We start from the raw sequence: 20497 nt of genomic DNA on the forward strand, positions 1-20497 counted from the left end.
AATATTGTAATTATTGTTGGAGAAGGGACTATTAAGAGTTCTAAGCATTTACCCTCTTTTGTATGGGAAATTTATAGGAAACACTATCCAGTCAGTTCCCAAGACGCTAGTTTTTCTGGTGAAGTGGTTACATTGGTGTCTGGTGTGCCATGTCTTAAGAGGATTACAAATGTATGGAGTCTTCATAAATGCTTATTAGTCAACAAGCACGTTTTCTGTCATTGTATGAAAAGCAGGAGTAGGTTACTGGTAATGCATTCAAATCCTGTTTAAGATTTCGGATCCTTTTTCTTTAAGGATGGGTGGAATGATGCAGAATTCTGATTTTTTAAAAAAACACAATTTGACCGGTGTCCTTTATTGGGCCTTAACCTTGGCTGCTCATAGGTTGGAGAATGCCAAGACCCTTGCAAACATCCTGGCTACTTTACTGCTTGTTCCAGTGACCGACCGCACAGAGGGGGGGTGGATAGTTGGGGGGTTTGGGAGTGCTACTCATTTGACCGAATTCAGCCCTGTAATTCCAGGTTTGCTTCTTTGATGGCCATGGCGCCTACACAATCCTGAGGTAAATTCAATATTAAAAGTCTCTTAAAACAAAATCGCACAAGTGATATTTGGCTTGTTCACAACCAATATCTGGAAAGTGGGTCAGCCTCTAAAACATGATGCCTCTGCAAAACCTTTCAAGTACCATTTTGATTTGGTACTAAGTAGAAATGAACGGCCCCTGCATGTATTTTTAGCTTTCCTAATTTACCTCCTTTGCATTGGTGATTGGAGGACGAGAGGGCTGGTCCTTTAAGATTTGGTGGATGACTGTCAACTAAGTTGGACAATTGGGTCAGTAAGAGGTCTGGAATTAGTCTTTTTAGTGTCTTTGGATTTAATGTTTTCCATGCATTGTTTGGGCTTTTAGCAAAGTTTAGTCAATTTTTGGTATTTGCACGAAAGCCATCTTGTATATGGAGATTAAGAGAATTGAGTCACTTTCTCATTTTATTTTGTGCCCGTAACCTTAAATCTCTAGTTAACCTTTCCCCCAAATATCTGATCAATGTAAATGGGCATTTTAGCTCGCTTGGTTCTTAAAATGCTGAACAGTTACGGTATGTCCACCTGATGGGAACTAGATGATTAAAGTATTTGCTCTGCAACATGTTGATAAAATTAAAGGCCACATGAATGTCTAGTGCAGGTTGGGGCTCAAAATGTTTGTAAATCCACACAGGCTCTAGATGTTTTAATATGCTGTAAGCCTGCTCCAATATCGTCCAGTAAGTGGATATCAAGGGAGCAAGATGGTTTGGCTGTTTGGTGCTTTCAACTTTTGATCATGTATTGGATATGGCATTTTACTTTCTGGATTGGAGGCATGTTAAGGCATTGAATCCTTGGAACACTAGTTGGTGTTGCAGTCTGTTGTATAACTAATGATGGTCTGAATTACTATTTGGTAATTTCAGTTGATCTTAATTTGACACTTTAAGGCTTAGAACATTGAATCTATTTAATACCAGTCCAACAATATTCCCAATCCATTGTTTCCAATTAAAATTATTCTGTTGTAGCAGTTTTAAGTTTTAGTCCGGCTGTTTAGTCTTTCCATGGGTGTCACATTAGACATGTACGTAAAGTAGTTGTCCACCCCTCTTGACGGCCACATTGGATTGTATGGTCTTATCACTTACTTTGCCACAACTGTTGAATTCTGAAGTTTAAGTCCATTGATAAAAACGCATTTGGTTTACATTTAGAAAAGTAATTGAATTCCAGCACCATTTTTAAAAATGTTCTTAAATGTTTGTTTTTAACTAGTTTTGCAGATGGACTTTAAATTCCAGTTTAGAATGAAATTGAGGTTTAAGCGGTAAACTGTTTAATGTTGGACTCCTAGTTGACTCCCACTGGATTGTAGTCCTGATGGACATTATTTTTCAGACTACCCTAAATGTTCCCATAATTTAATTGATTTCTAGAACTGGTAAGACGATTATGCCCGACCGTTTGTACAATTTCCTAATCATTGTGAATTCTAATGTTTTGCAAAAAGTACTTTTTTACTGCCGCTGATCTACAGGGACCATGGAAATGTGCCTAAACCTGTTTTCCATTTGCAAACAGATATTTGGAGGACCAGAAGATCAAGGCATCTGACCTGGACAGGGATACAGGGAAGGACAAGGAATCCAAAATAAGCAACTTGGAGAAAATGAAGGACCGTGCTAGTCCCAGTGACTTTGCAATGAACGAGCTGGAGAAAGCTTACCGCAGTAGCCAGTCGCCCAAAAGGTATAAAATGAGGGATGAGTTTGACAAAATTAAGATGGCGGAGTTCCACAAAGAGAACCGTTACGGAAAGGATGAGGCAGATGAGTTGGATAAAAAAGTTCCAGTCCGTAGTCGGAAAGATTCAGACTTTGATAACGAGGCAAAGCCTTTATCGAAAGCTTTTGCTTCATCTAGCAAAAATTTGGACCCATATGACCCAGGTAAATGGGAAGAGATAAAGTTCTCAAAGGATAAGCATAGGAAATCTGAAGAAATAGATGATGATGATTTGTTCCCTCCAGAGCGGACCAAGAAAGAAGAGCGAGCTGCAGCAAAGCGAGCAGAGCAGGCTCAGAAAGCGGCAGTGCCAGACAAGAATTTCCGAGTCACCAGTTTTAAAACCATGCAAGAGAAGAATACTACCTCTCCTCCAAGAAAGACCTCTGAGGTTCGAGAAAAGGAAAAGGTGGCTGCCCGTGACCTGGCCTTCGCAAAGTCAACCTTTTGCATTAGCCGGGAGACTGGCTCTAATGTCCGAATTGATTCCTTTGACGAGGACCTTGCACGGTAAATATTGTTGCTACCTTGCATGTCTGTCTTTACGTTTGCACGTTTTCCTAGCACATGGTGCATAGAAGTTAAAGTACAATTTTGCATGAAGAAAAGTGTGAACTTTAAGAACTAAAAGCATAAGTTACTACTTCAATATAGGCACTGGATGATAGGATGGCATTTTAGGGTAAGGACAGTCACAGCAGCAAGACGAGCCAAATGAGAAGGCACATTCAATGAGCAGGTTGGCTAATGCAGTGAAGAGGAGCTTAAGGAACATGGGGGAGATAATTCACGATTGGTGCCACTCAGTCCATGGAATTTGAAATGAGAAATATGCTAACCGTTTTCTCTCTGGTTTAGAAGCAACACAAGTTAATAATTTGAACAGTGAACATGAGGTCTACTAATTGAAAAACCTGTTGCAGTGCTCTAGAATGTGTACTTCAATAACTAGCATAACATGCATACTTATTGAAGTTTAATCCTTGGAAGCTATGTCAAATAGTGTTTGCAAACATTGCTCACTTGAACGGTCCTCACCTGGAGCAAAATGCAAAGAAATACCCCCTTCAAGAGTGTACAATCAAAGCTACAGGGAATGAAGTCGCTGGTACAAAATTGGCTCAGCAGAGAAGTGTCACTGGATGGCTTGTTGGGCTTCGACACATTCTTTTCATTGTAAAGTATTCTTGTGTAGCTCAACTCGGCATTTTGTGGCCTTGTTTTGCATGTCCTTAGAGGACGTAGGCGTGGTTAATGGGGTACTGGCAGAGGTAGGTGTGAAAACCTGAAGTGTTGAGTGCAGCCGGACGTATCGAATCCCAGCAGGCTTTTCTATGGTGTTGTGGTGACTTGCTATTATCTGGAGGGCAGAGACTAAGAAGCGAACACTGATGTGAGGCCTGTCCAGCTGCTGTCTTGGGAGGTGTTGGAAAGAGAACGATGTGAAATTTGCTATAGCATTGCCAAAGTTGATGTGTTTTTGGTACGCATGGAGTATGTGTGCATTGTTTACTGTATGTGTAGTATACGGTGGTTGATTTTAGAGGCAAGGTGGTTAGCAGAAGCATGTACGCAGTTATGGCACAACCTATGATTAAAATCGCGAACACAACCTGGGCTCCAGATAATATTATGAAGTGGGATCATTGTGCTCGCTACTCTTTTGAAGCTGGGTGTAGTGTTTGGAAATACCAAAAAAATATCAATTTCCCACGTTTTTATTTAATGGGAGTACAAATATATTAACTATAAAAGCAATCTCTGTGTAACTCATTATGTGAAAGAAAATATGCATTTTAAACCTTACAGTTCCGTTTCAGACATTACTATTCATAGCTCATTTCTGTGCCTCTACCCTGTTGGTAACATTTATCTGAAAATTCCTGTGGAGCTGTGAGTGTGTAAGGAGTGGATAGTTGATTCCTACTTTTTGGAGTATCAACCCATTTTTAGGAACTGGTACTTCTGCTTAGCTGTCGAGCTGAATATAACCCAAGAGTAAATGTCTAGCAGGAAGCATGGTCTAATGCGACGGTCCTAAATCATTTTCTGTTTAAGCTCTCCTGCTTGGAACACTCGCATGTTAAGTAGCCAATATTGTCTTTATATGCCAAAGAGAATCGTACTGGCAACTTCTTGCCATAATAGGCAAGAAGTCGCTTTACACACCTACAAGTAATGATTGTAAGTGTGCATTGTGCCTCCCCCCTTGAGACCCTGTCAGCGAGTCACTATGCCTACACTCGCAGCCCTCTCACTGGCAAACCTTCACACAATGCAACTTGAATACCTGCCTTGCAAATGAGTTGCCAACCAAAGGGATGCATGTCAATATTTATGGCATGGATGATGGCATCAAAACAATGGGTGGACGTATATGTGGCTGCATCACCACCAGAGAGCTCCTGTATTATGTCCATGACATAAATAGCATAGGGTGTTTTTCATTTTTTGTAGGAGACTGAACCTGCTGTTTCTGGGGCATGCCCAGCACACTAAACAAAACTGGGTTTATGTAGGCTGCCCTTGCCATAGAAGGGCTGTATAGTGTGCTCTGGAAATTATTGTAGATGGAGCACTGATAGTTGTCTGCCGTGTTATTGCAGAACTTGTGGTTCGTTGCATATTCCTGTGCTGGTCTTTGCAGCAACTTTGCCATCATGTCCTCAATTCATGGTTCTAGCCTCCTTCCCCACACTTTATGGTTGTTTCAAGAGATACCATTATGGTTTGTGGAATTTGCAGTTTTTTTTTTTTGGTGGGTCCTGCCACAGAGGGGATTGAAAATGACTCGCCGGCAAGTGTCCTGAATATCTACCGAAGACAGTTGACCCTTCTGAGGGGCCTTCTAGTTGGTACTTGTCTGAGCTCATGCCTTCAGCATCTGTAACTTAAGGACTCGTTTGCCTTTCACTGACAATTGTACATGTGATGAACCCAATATCCCTACAAACCTTGGTACATATCCTTTTGCTGGAAATTACACCCCACAGGACTTCTCCTCTGTCAGACATGAATAAACATTAGCACCTGGCTGTATCTAACTTGATATTGGGTGACTTGGGTACCAAGCCCATTTTCACCTCGTTAATATTTAACCATGGGCAAAGTTGTATTGCCAGTCCAAAAATGGCAATTGACTGAGCTATGAATCGCTATGAGGGAGGAGTAGTATTTGGACCCTTTTCAATATTCGCAGGTGGCCTTCAACTTTGATAGGTGCACATTAACTCTGTCGTCCAACCTTTCATCTTCCTCCATTCACACTTCTGCTTTTTGATTCTTTACTGCCAATCTCTTCTGGAATAGTCTTGAGAGGGTTTACTGACCACACATCGCTTCATGTCAAAGTGCATCACATCCCCTGCAACCAGTAGACCCACATTAGTACAATTATTCAAATCGTGTGCAACATGCTTCTCAAAAATGTTGCCTGGCATCCTTCACCAGAAACGTGCCTAGAGTAGATTTTGTTGAATGATCTCTAATGGATGATCCCCTGGAGTTCTGATGCCAAAAGCCTACCCCAATTTTGGCATGTAGTCTTATGCAGACAGATCAATCTGTCCCTAAAATGCCCCCAAAGTGCTAAACTCAAAGACCTTGATTCTCTCTGAAAAAGGGTGATGGTACTTAAAATGAAAAATATTTCGTTTCCATATCGTAGACGTAAATGGATTGAAAAACACAACACTGACCATCATAGTTAATCCCCTTCCAAGTACCCATTATAACCTGTTGGGAAACCAGAGACCTTGGCCCCATGCTGAGTAGCTTGCAAAAGACCCACTACCAAACAAGTGCACACTTCCCTCAAGGGATGGTGGCAGACCTCTACCGGTCCACCACTACAGGTCTTTGACCCCTACAATTCCAGCTGTGGAGAGATGGGTGTTTCCACATACTGGCGTAATAGTCCCTGCCTGAATGTTCTTTGAAGGAGCCTAAATGTCGGAGATAAACTGCTATTCTCTAGAGCAATGAATTGACAAATGTGACACTTTTTTTAAAATAGAAAAAATTCAACCAGGCTTCCCTCCGAGCCTCTGGAAGGTGGAGTACTGTCCTTAGATATTTTATTAGCAGCATTTGGCGCTTATAGGTTTGGCATCTGACCTTCAGGGATGCTTTGACACTTCCTAGAGCTGTATTTCATGAATTTGGCTAAACCCCAGGCTTGTGTGCTTGAACACAATTGCTAAAGCACTTGACTGTTTGGGTATTACTGATGGCTCTGTCCTAGAACAGGACTAAACTGACATTTTGGTACAAGGCTCCTGTAAGGGTATTCACTTCCTTTCATGACCCTGTAATTTCATAATGGGAGAACCCTGCTTTTGCTCCCACCTTCCAGTTTTTTAACCCATCCTTTTAGTTCAGGCCTCTACTGCTAGGGGTCGAGGGGGCAAGACACCCAATTTTATTGCTCCCCTTGATAGAGCAAGACGCTTAAGGCTCTGGGGAAGGGAAATATTTGCCTCTGGCAGTTTGTTACTGCAGACAGTTAATGCATATTGCACCCTTTCATGCAACGTGTTACTGGCAGCACCCTGTGGTTTTTATTCTGCAATGCAGTTGTCCTTTAAAGAGCTTGTTGCTGGAGACTAGGAAGCTGCTAAACAAATCCAGGCAATGCTAGACATTGCACACTGCGTACTTCACCCTATGGGCCCAAGTGCGCCATTAGGTGTTTGCACCTGTTCAAGACACTATTTGTACATCTAAATTGATGGGGCCAATTCTTTTGATACCGAGGCTGGTAAATCCTTAGAGCAGTGTAAGGCTTCCAATGCCTTTTCCACCCCCTTCTCTTCCAGTGGATGCTACTTTCGTCCCCCCCACCTGCAGCCCTCTTTTTCCCCCTGCAGAAGCTGTGTCCTGGGGCCCCAAGGCAGGCAGCCTGCAGTCCCCTTCCACTACCCTAGCCAATTAAACTCTTTATTTTGCCTTCAATTGGTCGCCACTGCTTTGAGAATATCCCCTTTTCTAAATTTCAAAGAGCTACATCAAATTACAAACTTGGACACTTTCACAGGGATTCTGTTTCTGCAATACTCAGGATAACAATTCCTGGATGTCCTTCTATTGGATATTTCTTAACTGCTGGAGAAGGTTACCATAGAGCTTGTCCCGTCTTGGAGAGGAGGCTGGGGCAGTGCTCAGTCATTTTAGTCCCAAAAAAGCTGATGCTTTTTTGTTGCTGCTGAAGGTCTACCCACAAAGGGACAGATTGAACATGTTCACCATATCAAGATCCTTCATATCAAGATCCTTCAGACTATCTTCTTTCCTCTGCTGATCATATGAAGAACATGAAGTACCTGAGGTGTCTGGTTGGGAAGAACCATTACCTGTCTGCAGACCTACCCTTTGGGCTCCTCTGCCACATGATTTTCACCAAGCTGACTGGGAGGGTTGGTGGGGGTCGGGGGGGGGGGGGGGGGGATTCACTGCTTTTAACTAAATGGACATTTTGGATAAATGCTTGTGGAGCTCTTTTTCTGTGATTATTTTTTATTTGACTTTTTTTTTTTGTCAACCTCATTCATATCTTCCAACCATTAAAGTTCCGGCATGGAAGCCAAGCCTCTGCTTTCCTCTGCCTTGTGAGCCTCACTGTCTTGGCATCATTCTGGTTCCAGATGCCTGGGTCACAAAAGCGTCTGTCATTTATCTCAGTTTGAGGTCAGCATAGACATCTTGGAAATCTGGACCACAGGGCAGCCCTGACCAAGTGACGGTGGTCCTACTCCTCGTTGAAGGGTTGCATTGGGTTGCATGATCTGATGGCGAGTGGCTTGGGTTGTGGTCCTGCATGTAGTTGGAGGCCATTGGATCAGCACATGTGGCTTTTCTCTCCTCGATGCAGGCCATTTATCCATATCCTGATGGACCAAAATGTGGCCATAGGTTAACTGAACAAGTGGTCTAGGTTCACCTGTGCGGGGAGGCTCAAGTGGTCTGGGCACTACAAAAAGGCCTCTATTTTGGCAGCACATCTGCCCAGAATAGAGGATGCTTCAGTAGACGCACTGAGCAGGTATTACTCCCACGGGTTGGTGTTAGAGTCCTGAACAAGATCACTGTTCACTGGGGATGCTATGCATTAGGTGGACCTTTTCACCTACAGTACATGTTCTGTTGCTTGAAATTTCCACCCGGAGGGGATCCTGTCCTCTTAAAAGTCCTCAGACTACAGAGGTGCACGGGGTCCACCCTCGCTTTGATTTTTATATTGCACGAGCTTAGCTAGGAAGCAAGAGCTAATGAAGTTGAGGTAAGTAGAACGAGGTTATAGCTACTTGTATTTACCATACTATAGAAGTGGTGTATATATACCTAGGTATTTCCTGAACTTCACTAGCAGTCCTGATTGTCCCGGCAAGAGTAGATCTGCTCTCACTGGAACAGTGTCCTCAATCTGGTCCCCGTGAAGTCTCAACCTTCATGCTTGGTTGCTGAGAAGCAAGTAGGACCCTAGCCTGGCCAGCCCAGCTCAGCCTTTTTTGGCCAAATGCACACTCATCCCAATCGTACTCCATGACCTCCAACATTCTGGACTTGGATTCCCTCCCCCCCAAGTAGTTGGACTTTTACAGGGTCCTAGATGCTCTGTTGGGCCAAGAGACTGGGTAACAAGTCTGTTTACTCTTGGTTTGACCACCATGCCAGGCAAAGGCATCCCTTTGCTTTGCTTATGCTGGGCCTGATTTTCTTTTTTGTATCTTTACTCCAAGTTGGCCATCACTTTGGCACTGTTTATGGGTAATTGCCTGCTATTTCAGTAGGCCTGGATAGGGTTCCTTTGACATGATCACGCCTTTTCAGTTCTTAAGGTGTTGGTCAAGCATGTTTATGCCATTTGTTTCGTTCTTGCATTGGCTTTTTTGCTTCGTTAATGGTTCATCTGTTTGAACCTTCACATTCCTGCCCTTGGCTCACTCAAGCTTTGTCCTTGTGGCCATTTCTTCACCCAGGCTTGAGTTTGTGCTCCAAGCTATTTGTGAAGCCTCCCTTCCTAGTCTTTTTCAAAGGCCATGAACATCCTTCCTACTGAAGAGCTGCACCAGGCATGTACGGAAATGGGCAAATCGCAAGAATGATAGCTCAGTGGTGTGATGGAACCACCACCATCGCAATCGTACAGATCGGAATGCACTTTAGGAAATTCATGGAGCCAGCAGACCGGTGTGATGTTGCACAGGGGACAGGAGGAAATCCAGAACCAGCTCAGGACCCTTTTGGAAGGAAATGTGGGAGTGGGGGGGGGGGGGGGGGGTGTCAGGAAGAGAAGAATGGGCAGGTATTGCATAAATATGAACCAGCGGATGGGCAGCCCTGAGCAAAGGTGCCTATTTTTAAAATGATCAGTAAGCGTTCAATATCTGTGTAGACTCGCCACCTGACCCACCTAGAAGAATCTGGAAGTACAACTTGTGCGCGTCCTGTGGCAAATAGTTGGGAGCATACTGTCGCTACTGCTAACCTTCACAGCCACAAGATCCTGACAGAAGAAGCTAGTACCTGAGCGAGGGCCCCAACAACTCCATCAATGCCAGCAAGGTCCGTATGAAGCACCACTACACTGGCTGCAGGCATTGCCATCCACACGTGTACAGCAAGGACTATGACAATTTTGGCCACGCTGAACACATAGCGAGCCTCCAGCACAGACACCACCCTACTCCTCTCTGCACCCTACCTCGTGCCTGACCTCATGGGTTGCTTCTCTACCAGAGCCAGGCCAGCCCTGTTAAGACGTTTGTCCAAATGCACACACTCGTCCTAATGGTACTCCGTGACCTCCAACATTATTTACTTGGATCCCCCAAGGGTGTTCCCACTAACAGCGCATTGAAACTCTAATAATGGTAAAATGGCGTATGTCTGCCAGAGGATTCATGAAATGTGCCTCGCGTGACGGCTCGTTCCCGGCCCCGGACCACTCTGCCTTGTGTGTCCGGGGCCTGACCACTGCTGTCAAGCATGCACAGCCTTTAGTGCTCTCGGCCATAGGGCATTGGAGAATCGGTTGTCGCATTGGAGGGAGATGTTCCACACTTCTCCTCTGGCGCACCTTAAGGACTTTGTCTCCAGGACCTCTCGTCAAGACCAGAGCAGTTCTGTTCAGCACTGCTCCTCAGCGCAGGGACTCCTTTCCCCGGGGGTTCCCATTGGCAAGGGTCCCCTGGATTTAGGCTCTGGCTGGCCCGAGGCCCCTAAGGCTGCCAGCTCCCTGACAAGGGGACTGTGGGCTCTTTCTGGCACAGACCTCAGGCCGTCAAGGCTATCAGCGCCCCTGCCGATGGGTTCTCGTCGGAAGGGGCCATCAAGTGTGTCCTCTACTTAGACCCCTCGGAATAAGGGACTGTTAAGTGCCGCCTCCAAGAGTTGTTCCTCAGCACTACTGCCCAGGTTTGTTTTGTTTGTTTTGTTTATTATTTATAATGCGCAGTTATACCCAGGGGAATCAGGGCGCAGCATTTACACGAATATGCGAAGCTTAGTTACAAGGTGTAAAAAGTACAAATTGGCATAGGGAGAATGAACAACCTCACAAGGTGTTCAGGTGCCAAGGGCATGCAATTTACCGGAGTCTACTGAGGTTGAGAGTCGGAGCGTTGAGACTACCGGCAACCCGAACAAGGGCACAGCGCCTAATCTCGTGAGTTTCTTCTGCTTTGGATGCAAGGCCCAAGCTGTGTCTTCGTGTGTGAGCTCTCTCCGAGCTCTGGGCTTTCACGCCCGCAGATAGGCATGTGGTGCAGCCCGCTAGGCCAGTGGCCATTTTGGATGCGAAGCAGGGCCGGCAGGTGCTTTCCCACGTTTAATGGTTGCTTCAAGAAGGTCCCAGTCCCCTTCCTTCTGAAAGCAGCAGTGGACTGCACGGTATAGGTGGGTGCTCTCCATAAGGATAAATCTACCCGTCGCAGCCTTATTGCTACTCTCACCATGTGCCTCAGCGCTTCGTTCAGGAGCAGAGGCGGAGGCCTAGCGCTTCGAAGGGCCGGGCCCATGTGGGCTTGGCCAACAATGGGGGTCTGTTCTGACGTGTAGCGTTTTCTGGGGACTACTATTGTACAAAAGTAGACCTGGGTTATTTCTATTATGTCAAGAGAGGTACATAAACACTTTAAATGTGAAGAATGCCCAGGAAGGAATTTCAGACACAAATAGATATTGAGCTGTCGGCTTTTTAAATTTTGCTGCTGGATGCATTTATTCATGCATCAGTATTTTTTAAGAAAAAAGGGTATATTGTTAAAAAGAATTGGGGACTGCTAGAGGTTCAATCACAAAAACAGGGTTTGCAAAACGATTAATTCTTAATATTTCCTCAAGCAGCTGTTTATGGCAAAACAAATTTGCAAGACAAAATAGTGTTTAAAAAGGAACACTGTAACCACCACCTAAAGTGACTTTTTTAGTATGTAAAACATACATAGCATACATAACCAAAACAAAAGCACTAAATGGAAAAGCTTTGGGTTATGTGTATCCAGGCTGGAGGGTGACCAACGGGTCACCCTCCAGCCTGGATACACATAACCCAAAGCTTGCATTCTTCACATTTAAAGTGTTTATGTACCTCTCTTGACATAATAGAAATAACCCAGGTCTACTTTAGTACAATAGTAGTCCCCAGAAAACGCTACACGTCAGAACAGACCCCCATTGTTGACCAAGCATTTCTAGCCCATTGTTCGGACGTAGTCGGGCTATCGCTTCAGTTACCACCATGTGGGCTTGGCAGCTTGCAGGGATTTCTTCGTTGAGCGTTTACTCGTCCTCTTGCATTCTCCACAGATTACTGGGTTCATAAATGACAGTCAATGAGGTGATGCTGCAGGTTGTGCCACCAAGCTTCTTCTGGGAACTCCTCTGCTTCCTCCAGCACTGCCGTTGGTCAAGACTCTGCCTCCTGTACCACAAACGCTTCTCCGGATCCCCCCTGGCACCTGTGTGCCAGGACTCCCCTAAGTCTGGAAAAAAAGTGGTGGGGGCTGATGACTGTCAATCAGGAAACGAGGCCTCCACATCCGTTCAGGCTTTTCATGACACCTTCATGGCCTTGCTGAGTTCGTGTCCTTCCACCCCCCCTCTTCCCCTAGGAGTCACGAGTGCTAGAGTATTTGGGCAAGCGCACTACGATCCGTTTGAGCATCCCCCTCCAGTAAGATGTCCTGCAGGTGGCAAAGTAGGTCTGGAAGAAGACCATAGTTAACACCCAGATGAACAAGAAGATGGACAGCAGGTTCAGTCCTATTTATAACAACCAGTGACGTCGCCCTCGACTGAGGCCTTCAAGGGACATGGACTCAACGCAGGACGCCCTCTGCCGAAAAGGTTTCACGAAGTAAACCGCTGTGGACATTACATGTCAAGGATGTGGAATACATTGGAAGAACATCCAGTCGAAAGAACGTTACCAGTTGGTAAGTAACTTGTTTTTTTTCGTTGCCCTGCCTCGTCAGTATGGTAAATACTACTTTTAAATTCTTCCCTTCCTGTAATAAAACTACCCCTGGAAGGACACACCGGTTGGGCAACGCAGTCCTCCAAAGGCCCATTGGCTAACACGCTGCTCAGCTTGTCGGCTGTTTCGGCCTAAAACATTAAAAGATCGATGCACCAAATGTTGGCTGGCCTATGCCATGCCGGGCAAAGCTTAAATCGGGCATCCCAACAGGCGCTGAAGAGTAAGGCGTATGGCAGGTCCAGCGCACATTGATGCAGATGAAAATCTGCGTGGCAGGGCCTGCTCCCCAGAAGGCAGGCCAGCAGTCCTGCTATGGAGACTACACCCGGCAACAATGGCACACAAAAAGCACAAACACAGGCGTAAACTCTCCAAACACACAATCTCCAGCCGTTCATCGACCAGGTTGTCATAGTATGGCCCTGTGATGTCCATACCCACTTCTGGTACCCCTTCCTCGCTATTCCACTGCTCCAATCATTTACTAAGTGTATTCAGCCCTCTTTAGTCCGTCCTTCACCTTACTAGGGCAGTTAATCCACGCATAGAGAACTTTTAGACATGCTCCTTCAGACCCCTCATATGAGGACATCTTAAAACAATTCTGTAGTGGCAACTACCACCTGGAAAAGAGTAGGTGGTACTCTTGCATCAGCTGAAGCACCTGCCTGAGAAGCAGTTAAACATTTGCATTGGGAGGAAAGTAGCTACTTCAGCTGCTTACTATGTACACATTTCAAACCATAGTGCTCTTCTATTCAGCTAAATAGAGCTATGAGAAATTGTGCAGATTCAACTAGACTCTGTCCCAGCACCCCTGCGCTCTCAAATGTTATGTTATTTTGCACTTATATAGCGCCTTATATACCATTGGTATGGTCTGAAGGCGCTGGTAGGTTGAACGCCCTTGGGAACCGAAGTTCAAGTCAGTAGAGAGAGTGGGGAGGGTCAAACGGCGCGTGTGTGCAGCTGGTGCGTTATTCGTGAAATAGCTGCTTCTTAGCGGTAGGTGTGGTGGTTGATATCAGGGGTATGTGTTCGTTCTGGCAGGATTTATCCAGACCGACTGTGGCCGCGTTAGGCCTGAGAACGCCTGGCTGGGGTTTGTGTAACCAGCGGTATTTACTTAGAGTGATGGGGAGTGAGCGAGAAGTGTTGGTATGAGAACAGTTATACCGAATGGTGTCATAGTATCTCTGTGTTCTATTTGAGTGGTGATGTAGAGGAGAGAGTAAGCGTGGGGTGTGATATGGTGGGTTTACATGCTCTTCCAAACGTTGCCTGCATTCCAGAACATACTGGAACCAGCCACACTTCTAAATACACATAGGCTGTTTGGTACACTTCTAAATGCAACTTTTCTCAGAGAGGCTATTGGGCACAACTTTTAAATGCAGCTTTTCTCAGAAAGGCTATTGGGCACAACTTCTAAATACACATAGGCTATTGGGTACACTTCTTAATGCAACTTTTCTCGGAGGCTATTGGGTACACTTATAAATACATAGAGGCTATTGGGCACAACTTCCAAATGCAACTTTCTCAGAGGCTATTTGGTACAACTTCTAAATGCAGCTTTTCTCAGAGAGGCTATTGGGCATAACTTCTAAATACACATAGGGTATTGGGTACACTTCTTAATGCAATTTTTCTCGGAGGCTATTGGGTACACTTCTAAATACACATAGGCTATTGGGTACACTTCTTAATGCAACTTTTCTCAGGCTATTGGGTACACTCCTAAATACATAGAGGCTATTGGGCACAACTTCCAAATGCAACTTTCTCAGAGGCTATTTGGTACAACTTCTAAATGCAGCTTTTTTCAGAGAGGCTATTGGGCACAACTTCTAAATGCAACTTTCTCAGAGGCTATTTGGTACAACTTCTAAATGCAGCTTTTCTCAGAGGCTATTGGGCGCAACTTCTAAATACACATAGGCTATTGGGTACACTTCTAAATGCAACTTTCTCAATCCCAAAGACTGTGGCTTAAGGCAAACAGGTTGCCAATAACATTAAGGGCAATTGAGACAGCATATACTGCAGGCTGAATTGTGGCAGAAGTAACAATATTAAAATGCCATGCTTGACTGCATCTGTCAGGCTTTAAGCTTGAAACGCAAGCCCCTCTACTCAATATGCCTATAGAAGCTAATGTGCTGCTTGGTAAGGCCCAAGATGCCCTGGAATACGCCAAAAAAGAGCATGGGATCCTAAAGTCTTTAGGCCAAATTTCTAATATCCTTGCTTGCATTGTGTATAGGAGTAGAGGCTGTGCGGATTGCCGCAGATCGAGCCACTGGGCTGCTTGGAGCGCGACCACTCTCACAAAATATTGGGGAGCACTTTCAGAATCGGGACCACACTAGTGCATGGAAATCAGAAGGGAGATGTATAGTCTGCATGAGCAAAGAATTTGATCTGGACTGTATTCAGACTGATTTTGTCAAACGCCCTGAAGAAAACTTGATTATAGGTTCGAAACGCATGTTGGCATATTACCATTAAAAATTTCTCTTAATTGTGTGGATAAAATGTTTAACGCTCAAAGAAAATAACCAATAATACTGTTAGTGTATGCGCAAATGGTCAAGGACGCACCTATGTTCTTTGCAAATTTCGAATATGCATTACTTCCAGCTGGGTGTTTTGAACACCCACTTATATTTTTTTTTGTTTGGGGCCTGCATAACTCAAACCAGCTTAATTGCCTCTTCATCACCTTGGTATTCTCCACTTCACAATCCAACCCCTATCAATCCGCTTTCAAAGGGACTTTAGTCAAGGTAGAGGTCGTAGTCGGGCTGCATCGGCCAAGGCCTCTGCTGCCCTAAAACTATTACATACCCATTCGAGCTCCCTCCCAGTAAGGAGGGGGGGCGCATTTCATTATTCACCCACGCATGGGAGAGAATCACTTGGGATGAGTGGGTACCATCAACTGTGTCCAAAGGGTACTCCATGGAGTTCTTTGAAAAACCTTGTCACCATCCACCAAGACACAGAAGAATGTTGCATGAACACAAGTGGATTCTAGAGGGCGAATGTCTCTTCTGCACAAAGGAGTGATGGAACTGGACCCACTTCTACACCCCACAAACCCATGTCAAACCGCAAACATTTCGAATGAAAACACTTCAATAAGTAATTCGACTCTTAAAACAGGGGATTATATAATTTGGTTCCTGTAAAAGGGTTCCAAATCCAGAGCCGCAAGAAGCCTTGAAGAATCCTTTAATGGAAGTCTTCCGCCTTGATCCCTGCTGCAGGTTTCCCATCCAATGTCCTCTCTTCAGTCACCAGGACCAAGAATCCAAGGACTGGGTCACGTGCTGCCATATCCTGAAGACGTCCATCTGCAAACTCTTCTTTGCTGAGCTACTGTGTTTGCTTGGGTAATGTTCACCTAAAGTCTTGCGTGAATCCTGTGTAGTTTTGGGGGTGAGTCATGTGTTTTTGAGATCGCCCATACCGTTTGCCAAAACCATAATGCTGGAACACATCTAGGGTGTCTTTTATGAAGGCACTGGACCCTTTCTGCTAACTCTAAATTCTTACTTGGAAGATATATCAGGAACTCTGACTTTTCTGCACCCTGACCCCATTATGGCATGCCAAAAGCTGGCTACTAGACCACTAGTGTCCCCCTCTGCCACTGAACACGTGCTCCAAGAATAAGGAAGGACTTCAAAGATTTCGGCCTTTCCATTGAAATATAACTTGTTAAAAATGCTTAAACTTGTAAATTAGTTGATTTGGTAACTATCTGCGAAATGTGATTAGTTACAAAAGTGCTTACGGACTTTTGAGTTTGTTCTGCCATTATAGAAAGTATGAGGTTACTTTACCTGCCTGTGAATTGTGTTGTACTAGTCTAAAAAGTAACTTAATTTCTATAAGCGAATAATTGTAAAAGTTCACCAAGGTCTTGCTCACGTTGAATAGCTGTGTGGCAGTCTACTCAAACTACCAAGACTGTGTTTTGACCAATAAGAATATCATACCTTGATTTGGATACCCTGGTCAAGTCTGTCTGCTCTACATATGTACTGTACAACGCTGTGATACCGTATGGGCTTTTTCATAAATGTAATAACATGTGTAATGTGGTTTTGCTTTCCCTGAACAGCTTTAGAGCAATTCTAAAATGGTCTTACTGAGGTTTCGATTACCATGGACTACTTTAGTGCCTTCCTCAAATATTGTATGGAGTTATTGCTTCCTTAGTCTGTTTCACTGATCTGAAAAGCAACATTGGTACAACTGTAATAGTTTATTACCAAATGGGTTTTACTCGCCTTGTAGAACTGAAGGTTATCCTAAATGTAGTTGAGTGCATATTGATCTCTGAAGGGGTTTCACTAAAGTACTTTTGAACTGTGTTCTGAAAAATAATGTAACTGGATCCATTCTAAAGTAGAGGTTGCACATGTTGCTAGGTGTATACCTGGAACACTGTAACTGTTTTGCTTGAATAATACTGAAGGTTATGACAATTAGGGTCTACTGCCCTTGAATTACCCAAAGTAATCTAAAAGTAACTTATTGTTTTACTCACCATTATTAGTTTTATTCTAAGTGTATTAAATTAGGTTTGACTTGTCTTCAATTACTGTTGGTTCTCTAAGGTTTATGCTTTGGTTTGCATTCTACAAGCATTTATGTATTACATTTGTTACTTGCCCAGACCCTAGGGTATCACGGCGAAAGATACAGGAGAGTTAAACTCATTATTATACAATGTTGCAGTTACAATACAAATAATACTTTTTCTTTATACATAGGTTACAAGATATCATGTAGTCATATACCAGATTCCAATTGGTCAGTTAGCCCTTCCCATTTTGTTTCAGCCTTATTTGCAGTACAGCGGCTGCCCTAAGCAGTGTAGTTGGTCATGGGAGGGTAGGGCTTGAGCGGTTAATATTTATTGAATAACCAGGTTTTCAATTCTTTTTTGAATTTTTGTAAGGAATCCTCGTTTTTGATACTCGGAGGTAGTGTGTTCCAGTGCGAAGGGGCTAGAACTTTGAAACTACTTCCTCCTGCTCTGCTGTATTTGTATTGAGGAACTTCTAAGAGGGCCAGATTATTAGATCTCAGCGACCTACATGACATTTTTTTTTTTAATGGAGTTGAGGTAGCTGGGCGCTTTGGTGGTGGTACATTTGTAGACGATACTAAGGGTTTTTAATATGATCCTTGCTTCAATTGGCAGCCATTGGTTTTCTCTTCTAGTGCTGGATATATGTTCAGATTTCTTTATCCCTAAAGCCGCTCTGAGGGCTTTATTCTGTAGTAATTGGATTTTGTTGGTTTTGGAAGTTCCTAGGAAGAGGACGTTACAGTAATCTAGTTTTGTTAGGATTAGGGCTCTAACCAGGGTGATGCAATTTACAGGGGTGATAAATTGGCGACTGAGTGAAATGAGTTTTGCTGTGTAGGCTGTGGACGAGGAGAGGGCTTCTATTTGTTTATGCATGGACAGGTTGGCGTCAATGTAGACACCTAACGTTTTGACTTGTTTAAGTACTGGGATCCGGGTACCGTCGATAATAATGTTAGAGTAGTCTGGGTGGAGGGTGCTTATTCTTTTTTGGGAGCCCACAATGAGGACCTCCGTTTTCTCATCATTTAGGCAGAGACTGTTCAGGGCCATCCAGTTTTGGATTATGGAGTAAACTTTATTAATGGTGAGGGTGTCTTGGGTGTAGATAGGGATGAGGATCTGTGTGTCATCTGCAAAATTGGTGTAAATGACACCCATATAGTCTAAGGCTGAGAATAAAAGTTTAGTTTATGCATTATAGAGGGTGGGGGAGAGGCAGGATCTCTGGGGGACTCCAATGGGTACTATTATGGGGTCCGCTGCAAAGTTTCCAATGGCAACTCTGGATGTATGGTCAGTGAGAAAGGATTTGATCCAGTATGTGGCGTTGTTGGAAAGATTAAAATCTTTTTTTTAGAGTGTTGCATAGTTTGTCATGATCTACCAAGTCGAATGCTGCTGATATGTCCAGCCTTGTTGAGTTTGTATATTGATTTGAGACTTTACTTACTTTCCCCAAGATTTATTTTGGTTTACTTTTTTTTTACAATACTTCTGGGTATAAGTGTTTCTTTTAAATCATTTGAATGCTATGCGTTGTTTCCTGCAGCCCTCCTGCCTATATGCCTGTCTGCGGTCTTCGCTAGCAAATGTTCTCAGGTGGTACAGCCTTCTAAGAGTGGAGTTCTGTATTGCCTCAGATAGTTTTATAAAGCCATTAGTTGGACTTGAGAAAACTGGCGTTAACACTAAGCAAATGCACATGTGTGTGTTTGTGGAACATTTTATTTAACAAAATTACTGGCGGCGCTATGTGCAGGATACTAAAAATGTGTATATTATACACAGTGGATGACTGACTTTGTCATAAGTTTTGTCCGAGATGGGGCACAGTTTTAGTCTGACGCATGCATTTAGATTATAAAATTGTGCAACTATTCAGTGATTGAGAAGTTGCTTTGGAAAAGACACCAAGGTGTGAATTTGGGGTAGAGCTTTAGTCCTAAATCTGAGTTTAGTGCCCAAATTCAAATATTGTGAAATTATTGCACCTCTTTGGGTGCGGGGAAGGGTCGGTTTTCTGACAGGAATAACTGGCAGCGTTTATTGGAGTTTTATGATGCACTGCGTTGCCATCAAGCAGATCACAAAACACCAGCGATGGCAGGTTGATTTACTTAGGTCTAAAGCGATTTCAACATCAGCAGGTCAAGTAGTGGCTCTCGTGTTGGCCCCTAATTTTATCCATGTGCAAGAGTACCCACCAAAAGACAGATGAGATGTTATTACAATTTAGCATATAATGCAGCATGAATAGCCATTTGGTACTAGGAATATTTAATATTTTACATTTTTTAATCTGCTTTGTTTTGCAGGCCCAGTGGAATGTTGGCACACGAGCGCAAGCTTTCTCGGGACCTGGTCCATACCAACAAAAAGGAAGGAGCAGATTTTCGTTCAATTTTTCAGCACATTCAGTCTGCACAGCCGCAGCGAAGTCCTTCAGAGCTGTTTGCCCAGCATATAGTGACCATTGTACACCATGTGAAAGGTAGATTTTACGCTTAACAATTGTGGAAGTCACCTTAAGGACTAGGTAGAGGAGAGAATAGCACTCGGTTTAGAGAGCACAATTGTTGAAAAACCCTCTGTCTGCGCCTTCGACTGCCTTTCGAAAACACTGCCTTACATTTAATTGTGGGACCAGTCTGTCTAGTTGTTACCATTTCCGACCGTTTCTTGTCATTACTGAAATAACTGTGTAATAGCTTTAGAACCGAACTATAGAAGTGAAATACTTCAATTAACCACATGTTGCTAGTTAAATGTTATGTTGAAAAATGTCAACTTGGAAGCTACTAGTCTGGCATAAGCGTCAAACTTCCCGGCGATCCCCGCCCTCCACGTACACGCCATCCACTACTAGTACTTCAAATTGTTAAAGCTATTGGGTCTCCCTGCAGGTCTAGTTACTTCAGCTACTGGACCAAAACAATACACTTGCTCTATTTTAATGAAAAAACATATTTGCCGAGTTTTTTCTTTCTGGTTTATTTTACCAGAAGTAATTGTCTGGTGCAATGCTGTCACCTAGAGGCCATCTGCGTACAATGAACCTGAACGGCTTTAAGACCAGT

At 43.9% G+C, this 20497-nt stretch overlaps 1 protein-coding gene across 3 annotated transcripts in view; it reads left to right on the forward strand.

Moving 5' to 3' along the window:
* The window catches only part of THRAP3 (thyroid hormone receptor associated protein 3), a 422162-nt gene that overhangs the window by 220992 nt on the left and 180673 nt on the right, over positions 1-20497 (forward strand). For all 3 annotated transcript variants that reach the window (XM_069622622.1, XM_069622623.1, XM_069622624.1), the window contains 2 exons: positions 2125-2838; positions 19736-19911. In XM_069622622.1, coding sequence (XP_069478723.1) covers positions 2125-2838; positions 19736-19911 — 890 coding nt within the window. The remainder of the gene's footprint in view (positions 1-2124; positions 2839-19735; positions 19912-20497) is intronic.

Source organism: Ambystoma mexicanum, chromosome 11 (genome assembly GCF_040938575.1).
Source record: "Ambystoma mexicanum isolate Mex_15411 chromosome 11, UKY_AmexF1_1, whole genome shotgun sequence".
NCBI lineage: Eukaryota > Metazoa > Chordata > Amphibia > Caudata > Ambystomatidae > Ambystoma > Ambystoma mexicanum.